The following is a 12,523-nucleotide window of genomic DNA, read 5'->3' on the forward strand; positions in this document are numbered from 1 at the left end:
ACCATTATTGTAATTTGTATGTCAAATAATGAGATCCACACTAGGTTCATTACTATTGTGTTTATATGGAAATGTACTACTATATAAAAATAATTTCAAGATAAAAGTAATAAAATAAATTCTAATAAAAATCATTGTTTTAAACTTTCAAAGTTTTTTTTTTAAAATATAAAGTATCAATATATATCAATTTCTTTCAACAATGTCATGAAATGTGTCAATAATAAATCAATGAATAAATTATGAAATGTGTCTACACACAATAGATGTGTCAATAAATATATGAATCAATCAAAGTTCTATGAAAATTTGTTTTATGTTTTTTGACACATTGACAGTGTTGCATGATTTATTTTCTGTATATTTTAGCTTTAGCTTTTAATGACATCTTAAAATACTTTTTAATTTTTTTTTAGAAATTCATACCTAGGCACTTTGCTTCTACAAATATATGTAGATTAACTTACATTTGTCTTACATTTGTCTATATATATATATATATATATATATATATATATATATATAACAATTTCTATTAAAACTTTTAAAGTGGCATTTAAAGCAATAAAGACTGGGCAATCTTTCAAAAGTCTTGGAAATGGTGAGAACAATATTAAGCAAAGCTGTTGATTTTTCTTCCCATTAAGGATCCCAATCTAAACCTGACAAACACCTCCTCATGTGCAGTTACAGACATGTTCTTATATTAGGCCATTGAGCGTGTCAGTGGTAACACCTGTTTCTTGTGCTAACTGAGGCCCTCCTATGTTCCCACTTTAAGTGAGATGACCTCTGAACCTGCATTCTCATAAAGTGATAAATAAAGCATGACTGCATAGATACTGATCTCTATAGGATCCGTTTTTTAATTCAGAAAACAAGTGCCACCTTTTCTGTCAATAAATAATAAAGGAACAGAAAACATCGTTCATTCAGCGGATCAGTTATCTGAAAGAAGTTTTTCAAAAAAGTCGATGGCCATGTTAATTTTCTTAAAGTACCAGAGAACTTTGTGAAAGCCGTTTTCTTTTCTTAAAGGACCAATTTAAGTCTCTATACAGAGACAGAATAGACTCCTTATTGTCCTCATGACAATGGCCCATTCTGATCCATCAAGCACAAAATTCCTCTCAATAGATCCGGATCTGATGTGCAGGTGTGCCGGGGCTCTGTGAAGTTACATTCTTCCCCTGAGGCATTAACTTATAATAGGCATCAGTTATAGGAGTCCAGCCCAATGAAAACTTTATCAAGGTTATAAATAAGGTTAGACTTTTATCAAGGGTAATTAAGAATAAAATATAGAGTAATAATTAATGGAAGACATGTTTTTAACTTTTATTTTACACTAACTGGAATACAGTTTTTATTATTTCAGAGCAAAGGAAAATCTTCAGTCAATTTAAAGTAAAATGCCAAGGTTTATGTGACACTGAGGTAAAGAACACCAGACCTGTATAGTACAAATCTAATTAATACATGAAATAAAAGATTAAATGAAGTAGTTTTTAATGTTACAGTAGTTTGCTAGGTGAAGATATAATAACCTGGGACCTTATTATCAACAACATCCAAGTCTATTCAATTGTCCTGCACTCCAAAAAAAATAATACGTTTTCACTCTAGTCAGTTTTACTCAATCCTGCCATGTCCATACTACAAAAAAAAATAAATCATGTAACCAAGGGAACTTAATTTAAATGAGTTTATTCAACTTAAAAAAAGTGTCTTGTGAGCTTTACTTAGTCCATGTGCGTTGGGACAACATGGATATTTTTTGTTTGGCTAACTGAAACTGGGCAGAGGATTTCTAGTTCCAAGCATGCATTGCATGGGACTTTACAGGGAGAGTAAATGTTAAAAGTGTTATGTTATGTGTCTGTGCAAGACTAATATAAAGACGGAGACCTTCATGTAGAGTGGAGCTTGAGCAATTGCTGTGCTAACCAGGAGAGTGAACAAGTTGCACTCAGTAGTGCTTCTCACTATGTAATTAGCATGCTAACATTTACTGTCACTAGCTAGCATATCACTTCATTTGAGTTATTTTGACATATTAAATTATGTTGGGTTTACTTGATTCAGTTATGTTCCCTCTACTTGATTTCAGTCGAAATTACATGGAAAATTGTCATTTGATTTCAACCTAAATACTTCAAGTAGAGGGAACCTAACTGAATTTAAGAAAACTCATTTCAAACATGTGGAACCACTGTCCATGATTGAGTCCAGTTCAGCTAAAGAGTTATTTTTTTGTTGAGTTTGTACACACATTTGCATAAAAACTCCTGAATTGTCATTATACATTCATGCATTTATGGAAATTTAAGGTCAAAAGTGCAGAAAAGGCCCACCAGATCACATCAATACACAGAGTAGCTTGAAATGCTTTATAAGGGATGTCTTTTTTATGCAAAAGACAAAAAAAGCAGCAACTCTTTAAGTTGCATGCCTTTAAAGTGCAACATGCTTTGTAGGGAATGCACAAGAACACATTGTCTCCATATACTTCAGATTTCAGTCTTTGAAGAGCGGCAGCATGATGCTTTAAGTTGTGATTTATCATAAACTGCCCTCTTCATATGAAACGGGTGTAATATTGTGGAAAAATAGTGTTAGAACATTCCAATCAAGCTGATAATTTAATTTGCAAAAAAAAAAGAAAGAAAAAAGCTGTTCCCAAAATCCTTTTCAATACTTCACAAAACATCCCATAATGTTCATTTTGCACCTCTATTATGCTTTTGGTTCATGTGTGTATGCAGTTTATACAGTAGTTTCATTATTCGTCTTAAAAGTTAAACTCAGATTAGGAGCCAGAGGTTCTGACATCAGCCTAATCTGAGAAGCCAAACAACACTCACTAAATCAGATTTCAGAGGACTCAATCCTCTCTATCCAGGGCAGACCAGTGGGCGGTTTCTCTTCTTGATATGCTCCGCTCGCATCCCCGCCCCCTACTCCCTCCCCTTCCACTCTAGCCTTGTCCCCTCTCAGCATTGCCAGCTCTCTTTCCAAGGCCTCGCTCTTGTGGTACATCTCGAGGTAGCTGGCCTGCAGCTCCTTCTGGTACTGTATCACCTTCTCCTTTTCGTTCTGCCACGTGCTCCTCTCAGCCTCGAAGGCCGAAGCCTGCGCCTCGTTCTGCCGCCTCTCCAGCAGCAATTCAGCTCTGAGACGCTCCTCTGTGGCACTGGCTCCTCCGGTGTCTCCCGAGTCCAATCGAGCATCCTCAGAAGCAGGCAAGGGGCATTTCTGCCGGGCACCCTGTAGGGCCATCTTCAGCATGTCCATCTGACTGTCTTTGGCCCGGATCTGATTGCGCGCCTCGTGCAGCTGTGTCTTTAAGAAGAAGATTTCGCTCAGCTTCTGGGTGACCTCTGCCTGAGAGTCCCGCAACTGTTGCTTCAGTAAAGAAATCTCTCCTGACTTCTGACAGACCTATACAAGGTTAAAAATCATTCCTGTTTTAATACACAAAAGTCAAAATATGGTTTGAACATATTGATCATAACAAGACTGTCAAGGATGATTTCAGTAGTGCAAACGTTTAAACCCTGTAAGTTTCTAACAAGTTTCTGTACTGGCAAAATAAAAAGTTGGACATTTTTCATTGGTCACGCCCCACAGGATGTTGAACTGGAATTTAAAATAAATTGATATAAATTTGGTGAATTGCATTTGAAAGATATTTAATACAGTCACACAAACGTTGTGCAACAAAACATTAATAATAATTCATTTGAACTTGTTATTCCCTGATATATAGAATATTTTTCCTCACCTAAACTAAAAGCACCACAAAATATTCACCACATTGTCTTTTTAGATAACTACTGTATATAAACATCAATATTGACATCAAATGTTGGGGAAAATTACAACATTCTTGTAAATTAAGTGTTTTTTTTTATGTACATGGTCCATAAAATCAAAGTTTATTTGTTAAATATAATATGGAATAAATAAAATTGTATACAAAATTCTAGATGGCATTTCAACCACTTATTAAAATAAAAAGTTAATTTATTAAAGATAATTTGAAATATCTAAAAATTAAACCAAATATTATATAGATGGCATTTCAACCACATATTAAAATAATAATATTTTTTTTTAAATATGATTGTTAATTTATTAAATATAATATTAAATATATAATTTGTGATTTTTTTTTATAGATGGCATTTCAACCATTAAATAAAACAAAAGTTAATTCATTAAATATAATATGAAATACATACAAATTAAATACAAAATGATATAGATGACATTTCAACCAATGATTATTAATATCATCAAATGTTCCTGGAAATACTCCATATGCTCAGTGTAATGACAGCATCATGTTTTGTGTAATTCATACCAAAACATGAGGAGTATTATTGAAACTACACTCATTATTCAAATTCTATTTAAAATGACAATTCCGCATCCTGTTTTCTACCTCGATTCGAATTCAGGGATTTATAATGCATTCGCAATTCAATTCTGAATGCTAAACATGATGCATCCCCATATGTATCTCCAAACTTAAAACTACTTGATAAAAGTATCTCCTCTAAAAGTCTCTCAAGCCCCAAAGCCCTGATCACACATCTCTGACTTCATACATACCTCCCATTGAGTCTCCTCCAGCTGGGGATTATTGTTCTGGCTGTGTGTCATTGGGTCTTGACTCTTTAGGGTCTGACATTCGAGCCGAACAGCATCCAGCTCCTCCTGCAGCCGGTAACGTTCCTGCTGTGCCTTATAGATCTGCAGCTGCAGGTTTCGCTGTGAACGCTGGGACTGCTGCGATACCTGATGCAGTTTGGCAATGTACAGGTGCTTCAACTCTGTCACTTCCTTCTCCCAGAGACGCTGCTTCCCTTCAAATACCTGTAACATGACATACATTAAAAAAGTTAAAACTACATATTTCACTTTTGGACATTTGATACAAATCGGGGAGTTTAGTAGTAGTTTTCTGGTCTGTTGTAGATATATGTACTTTTAGAGATGCTGACCTGTGCAATGGCGTCTTCGCTCTCATCCAGGTTCCTTCTCATCTGCCTCAGCTCGTACTCCTTCTCCTGCAGATGCTCCTCCAGGTCCCTCACCACGTCCTCCAGCGAGTGCGACAGCTCGTAGGGGGGTGGGGCCTCGCTGCCATAGCACTGCAGGCGGTTCAACGTAGCCATGCTCTGGCAGGACACGTCCGTGATGGTGGATGCGGCACCTTTGGAGCCCAGTGAGGTCCGATCCAGGGTGCCAATGTGGTTGATGTGACCCATAGAGGCACTGATTTGCCCCAAGTGAGGGCGGAACGGCGGCCGATAGGGCGGCAGGCTGTTCATGGAGTTGTGCCCTGAGTCCGATGTGTTCTCTTCTTCTTGGCTGAGTCCCCGGGCTGCTGGTAGCATGCCTTTGCTGGCACTCGTGCCAGGTCGTGACGGGGAAGAGGAAGTAGAAGAGGTGGACAGTGATTTGGGTGCTGCTTTGGCGTATGATGGATGCATGCCGTTGGTTAAGCCGCACTCGAGGTCCTCCGACTTGGATGGGTAGAGGTTCTGCATGGAACTGAAGTTTTTTGGAGTGACCGGTTTAAAGGCAGAAGGCCTGAAACGTGGCTGTGAAGAAACACGGATAAGTCAGTTACAGTTTTAAGCTACACTTAAATATATAGTTCACCCAAAAATGAATATACTGCCATCATTTACCGGTACTCTGAAAGAGAAAAAAACTAAAAGGATCCTATGAAAGGATCATAAAAGTAGTTTATAGGACATTACAACATTGTATTAGTTTTCTAAAGCCTATTATAGCTTTGTGTGAGAAACATAGCTATAGTTAAGCCATTATTCACTGATAATCTTCAACTTAGTGTCCTTAGGGTTAGTGTCCAGAATTAAAAAAAATATGCATCATGTTTGGTCACCACACATAACAACCAATGGTGTTCAATAATGTATTATATGGCTGCAGAAGACTTGAAATATACAGTTTTGTGTCCTTTTTAAAGCTAGACACATGTGGTCATTATGAACTGACTAATTTTGGAACATATGGAACGACAAGTAAATAATGACAGAATGTTTAGTTTAGGGTGAACTGTTTCTTTAAATGGTAATTTAATGTAGACCACTTTTACATCCATATTTCTTCTGTCCTGCAGAAATGTCTGCTCAATAACGTCACCCGAGGGAGACCGTATTTGATTACAGAGATAAATTTAGCCAGCAGAGGCTAGTCAGTTAGTCTACAAGCTGCTGGTGTGAACAGTTTATTTGATTTATCTCTGTTTGTGAGTGGGGGGAGTGGTACACCTATCAATAAATTGAACTTACCTTGGATAAAACATTGCCTTTATTGAGCCAGACTGGAAACATTGTCACGATTTCTGCATTCGTTTGCAGGCTTTGAAATGGAACCCATTAATCTTATTTTCATTCAGTCATTTTAACACATGCTCTTTCAGAGATTTGTTGAATGCTTACTGAAAGCAAGTGTTCATGAGTCAAAAAAATACCCAAAACATTTGATATAGCAACTCAACCATTTCAGCAACTACTGAATAATTTGTACTATTTCCACCATTTTTTTTTTCACTTACTAATGCTTTGTTCATGTCATTTTGGAATTATCGTAATTACAAGATGACTCTGAGCTCTTCATGTCTTCAGCCTAAGAAATTATTGGTTTCTAGGGCAATGCTTTTAATGACCTAATGGATCCGTTTCTGGCTTTGTTGTATGGCAATATATTCACCTCCATATGCGCTTGCAAAATATTGAAGGTGAAGTATGTCATTTTTGGCACCACTAGCGTCACAAAAACAGTTGGAAAAAATAATAACTGTTTTCAAAAATGTTTCCCTGAACACTACCATTTCGCAATTGGTCAGACAAACAGATAGTCCTGCCCCAAACTCACGACTTTGTTTGAGTCAATTTTGTTGTATTAGGCTGGTCAGGATGCTAAAACAAACAGAGAAATGTTTTGAAAGTGTCACAGAGCCACAGTAGCTCCATCTACATTTTTTCATGCAAATGTTGGTAGGCTATATCACATAAAAACATTATGGATGAAAACTGGCATGGAAAAATGTATACGCTCGCTTGAGGTGGATATATCTTTTATTCAGTAAGAAGACATGCGCATAAAATATGATGGAAACATATTTACTGAATACATTTCAATAGAATTTATATAGGAATACAGATGTGCAAAATAAAATGTCATGCGACTTTGCCTCTACAACTTCCATTTTGTGGCAATTGCTTCTGAACGCAGATTTATTCACAAATAGTTTGTCCGATATTCAGATTTTTCACTTAAATGAATCCATAACTTGGATGAAAACATCCCTGATCGCACACGTACATCTCCCAGACGTCTATTTGATGTGTGTGTTTACATCTGGGAGACATATTTTTAGCTTGTTTGCTCAACTGCAACATCTATATGCAATACATTTCCACTCGTATGTCAAAAAGACGTTTAGCAAATGTCTTTGAGAAGTTTATAATTCTGCATGTTTATGATGTTTAGCAGATATTAATACCAGATAGAACAAATACATCTCCGAAATGTCTGTTTAAGAATGCTTTATCTGGAAATCATCACAATCTAATTAACATCTGCTAAACATCTTAAAAAGATAAACATCAGATTTACAAACATTCTAAATCATAAACATCTCAAAGACATCTGCTAAATGTCTAACTGACATCCGATAGAAAATGTCTTACAGACGTATTGCAGATGAGCAAACAATGTAAAAATACATCTCCTAGATGTAAACACACACATCAAACAGACGTCAGGGTTTTAGAATGCGATGCTTTCCAGATGAAATGCTCTTAAACAGACATTTCTGACATGTAAATGTGCTATATGTGGGGTGACTAGATTTGACATAGTAGGACAATGAGTGGAGGTTTCCACGAAACTACCTTTAAGTGTTGAAGCCAATGCCTATTTGGTTGTTTTTAGACAACCTCACAATGGTCAAGTGCGAAAAGTCTGAGCTTTTATGACATTCAGATTTTAGAAAAACTGTTACAGTAATCCTGACATGACATGAATGCAGCATTACTTGTAGAACATTATATACCTTGTCAAACTTTCCACCTATGGGAAGTGAGTTCTTTCCCAAATCAACCTCCTTTCCATCCCTGTGGTAGACCTTATTGTAGAAATCCTCCTCCTCTCTCCTGTGCTCTCTCTTGATGGAGGACGTCCCAGAGATGATGTGCTTGCTGCTTTTCGCTTCCTTCTTGGTTATGTTCAGGTAGTTAAGCAGCTCTCTCTGGTTGAAACCCTTCTTGAGCAGGCCGTGGTTCTGGTGTCCTGGTACCTGTGGAACGGCTCTATTGCTCTTGGTAAGCGACACGTCTGGCTTCTCAATAAGGCTGCCTACACTTCCCATGATGAAGCGGCCGGATGCCAAAGCGGATGTGGTGTCTGCTGCACCAATGCTTTTGTTGAGGTCTTGGGGCAAGGACAGGGTCTGGACTGTTGCCATTGGTTACAGGATGAAATAGCTCCACTGGGATTTCTAAATTGGAAGAAGAGAATGGAAAAATTATTAAAAAGAAACACTTCAGCGGATCGGATATAAAACCTGAATCCTTTTTCTGCAGAATATCTTGTTGAGCACGTTACTGCAGAGACATAGCGTGTGTGGTGGCTTCACGCTATTCTCCGCAGCATCCACGCACAACTCACCGCGTGCCCAACAGCAAGAACCACATTATAGTGACCACGAGGAGGTTAACCCAATGTGACTCTACCCACCCTAGCAACCGGACCAATTTGGTTGCTTAGGAGACCTGGCTGGTAGTCAGTGTCTTTACTCGCTGAGCTACCCAGGTCCCCCATTTTTGCTGCCTTTCTAAACAAAGTCGCTGTCTCTCTCTCTCTAACTCTCTCTCTCTCTCAATCCATGCTCTCTTTCCAGAGCACCTCATTAAGGGCCTGTATTGATTTCACCTCAGCTACCTTCTCTTCCATTGCTATAAACATTAACTATTGGCCTGAAACAGTCGTAAAGATAAAATACGATGCACTCAAATGTGTTTGTCTGTGTATACACTATACTACAGGCACATTGGTTGAATATGTACTCCCCCACACTCTCAAATGCAAGTAGAACTCATTTCTGTAACTAAGAATTAATCGAACTCTATTGAAAAACTGCCAGTGACCTCTGAAAATGTCCTAAATAATAAAATGACCGCATCTGAACAACACTTAAGTCAGCCTAATTCTGACTCGCAGTAAGTTTGAGGCTGATATTGAGAAATGGATCTGTTCCGAGGCCTAAAATATTCCAATATGCCGGCATTCCGCCAGGCCACAGAGACTCAGCACCTCTGAGTCGAGTTCCTGAGAGCTGCCTTCTTGTCTAATGCATCTTCAGTTCTGGCATCTTACCCAATGAAACATTTACTGAATGTGAACTTCCCCCCAGTGAAGATCTGCTATTGCATTTTTACAAGTATAAAATCTCAAAACCCTACAGCAAAATATACTGATATGATAAAACAGAGATAAAGTTTTACAAGGTACCTCTGATAAATACATGGCAAATTGAATAGATGCTTCACTGTGAAGAAATAGTGAATATTTAAAGGGGTCATGTCATACAGTTTTTTGTGTTGCTACACAAACGTACAAGTTCAAGGTTGTTTGTTGCCAGATCCAGTAATGTATTTAAGAAATAGTTCACCCAAAAGAGAAAATTCTGTTATAATTTACTCACCCTCAGGACATTTGCAATAAACTCTAACGGCGAAATCATCAGGATTTGTATGACTTTTTCAAATTTGGTTAATTCGTATGATATCGTGCGACTGCACTCGTTTGAATTCTTACGACTTTCACTACAGCCAATGACTTCGCTGTACATCATTTCCATCTAATATGCCTCAATTACTTGCTTTTGTCACTCACAACAGCTTCCTATCATGTTTACACACTCTACTGGTTGGTTAAGTTTAGATGAGGGGTTTGGATAAGGGCGTAATATTAATAAGTATGTCCTTAATGCCTTGTGCACGGAACTCACACGTACTACCGCATTAGAAATCCTGGAATTTGCATGTGATGAATCCATGTGTACAACATCATGCAAGACGATACGAAATTACAAATTACAAACTTATAAATTATGTAGGAATTTTCATGAGATCGGGTGGGCAGTTGCCATACCCTAGCATGCAGACTAAACCGGGGAAATATACACCTCATTAAGATGCTCATTTAAGATAATTATTTATAGAACGGACATAAATCTGAGGGTCCGTCAATAACAGTGATTTATGGAGGTCATTGATGAGCTCTGTTTTCTTTGTAATGGGATCCCGTTTCAGGATTGTGGGTAGTGTATCGTTTTTACCAGTTTTTCTTTTTCATAGTCAGGCTGCATAAGTTGCTAACAACAGCTTTAAAAAGCATATTTTAATATCCTAAGGATTCACATGGTGCAAGGGTGTTTGTATTGGTTTTCTTATTGCTGTTATCTGTAAGTCTGTGCATCCTTAAAAGTGCGGTCATTGCTTTCTGCACATATGTTTTTTATTGATATATTTAATGTGCTTTTATGGTTTAATTAATCTGATAAGTTGGTATGGCCAGAGGAAAATAAGCCATACACTAGATTTTTGTGAAACACAGCCACTGCTCACTCTCATGTTGAAAACAACAAGAGATGTTGTAATGAATATCATGGTCGGTTTTTAGCACTAAACAATGCATGTTCTCGAGTGAACATGTGAGCTACTGCAAACAAGCTTTTCTCATTGCGCACATTTTTGGGAGAACTTTTGCTTAAAGGTTGTACTATACATAAGTGATCAGGGACCTTGTTAAAAATAAACCTTGGCCACTTATTTCCAATGTTGAGATACACCATAAAGACATGCAGAGCGGCAGGTGCTACACACAGAGGAAGAGCATAAGGTTAAACTATTCTGTGAATAGGTGGATTGTTGACATTCCAATGACTCCAATGTGGTCTTGTGTTAAAGCTGAAGAGTCTAAATTCTGCACCATAGTGCCACCAAATGGAGCTGCAAAAGTAAGAGTTGATTACAAACAGCCTGGTGAATACACCCCCATCTGCAGTTTATCCAACAAACAGATAATCCCTCCCTCAACTCACGCCATTATTTGAGTCACTGTTGTTGTGTTGGGGTTGGACAGGTCGCTCAAAACAAACAGGAATTTTGATGGCACCACAGAGACACAGTGTTTACAGTTTTCTAGAAACTTAACCAATGGATGGCTTACTTATTGTTGTCTGTATATTATGCAGGTATAGGAGACAGTATTTTATCACTGAAAAAGTTGCACACTTCAACTTTAATGTGTTCCTCTGTCTGACATCAGATATTTGCTTATGTATGGAATGAGATGTTTCAATAGATGTTATTTTTGTTCTGAAAAGTTACTATATGTTTTTATAGTGCATCACACTCTTTCTTTGCAAAAGATCAAGGCAAATTTGATCTCTTTAATGATATGACCCCTTTAAAAAGTTATAAATACACTCCTGCTGGGCAAGACATCCAGCAAGACAGCAGCCGAAGAAGAAGAAGAAGATTTATTAAAGCTTAAAGTTCCCTGAGGCATAATCGCAGTGCAATGGAGCAGCAGTAAAGTTTTAGTAATTCAAATGAAAAGCAGTAGCTTATTCCACTGATTTTCCAATTCAGAACCGCAACGCTAACAGTTTCTAGCACATCCCAGTTGTGAACAGCCTGGCCTACTGTCACCACATTCTGCCAACAAACAAACAAACACAGTAAAGCACAGCCTCCAATCAGGGCTCTCCGTTACAACAAAAAATAATCATTTACCAAAACCAGGTTTCAGATACTGGAGTGATTATGCAAATAGTTGGAGAGGAGGCAAAAAATGTGGCACTCGAGTTCGGGCTCTCACCCAGAGATCAAAAAGGCTGCTCATGATTTTATGCATGAGATGTGGCTGAGCTCTCCTTGGTTTTATACCATCACAGCTCTCAGCTAACTACCACACTGCTGCACATGATCTGCATCTGCGCAGGCGCTGTTATAAATATGCCATGACTTGGAGTGCCACTTAAGTTTATGATTGACAGGATGAACAGTGAAGTCTCTTAATGGGAGATGTCAGAGAAATAGGTGACTGCCCTGAATATGAACGCAACTGGGTGTGTCGCCGGAATATATGAACAGATGCTGAGCTATGCCTGATGATGTTGGTTCATTACGGGTTGATATATTGCGTGACTGTGATTTGTGTCATAACATGAATACATTTTGAGTCATATCCTCATATCCCTCTAGTGTAGGACTCAGGACTACATTTTGGCAAATATAGTTGGTAATACATGTGTACAGAAAATGTGCATACTGTGGACAGTATAAATACTATATACTGCAGAAATAATAAGAGTAGTACGGAAGTATGCTGTTCTAAATAGCCAAAGTGATGCTGACACACAGACGAACCAGAAAATGTATGATGTTTAACCAGCAAGACAAAATGTTTC

The 12,523-nt window shown here is 37.8% G+C and overlaps 1 protein-coding gene across 2 annotated transcripts in view; it reads right to left on the reverse strand.

Moving 5' to 3' along the window:
- Window positions 1–857: 857 nt before the first annotated feature.
- Window positions 858–12,523, reverse strand: part of LOC127617296 (NEDD4-binding protein 3-A-like) — a 32,272-nt gene continuing 20,606 nt past the window's right edge. For both annotated transcript variants that reach the window (XM_052089258.1, XM_052089257.1), the window contains exons 2-5: window positions 8,099–8,542; window positions 5,010–5,612; window positions 4,618–4,881; window positions 858–3,441 (exon numbers count right to left, since the gene is read on the reverse strand). In XM_052089258.1, the coding sequence (XP_051945218.1) occupies window positions 2,869–3,441; window positions 4,618–4,881; window positions 5,010–5,612; window positions 8,099–8,509 (1,851 nt within the window). In that variant the 5' untranslated portion in view covers window positions 8,510–8,542 and the 3' untranslated portion in view covers window positions 858–2,868. The remainder of the gene's footprint in view (window positions 3,442–4,617; window positions 4,882–5,009; window positions 5,613–8,098; window positions 8,543–12,523) is intronic.

The sequence above is a fragment of the Xyrauchen texanus genome, chromosome 23 (assembly GCF_025860055.1).
Source record: "Xyrauchen texanus isolate HMW12.3.18 chromosome 23, RBS_HiC_50CHRs, whole genome shotgun sequence".
In the NCBI taxonomy this organism is placed as follows: domain Eukaryota; kingdom Metazoa; phylum Chordata; class Actinopteri; order Cypriniformes; family Catostomidae; genus Xyrauchen; species Xyrauchen texanus.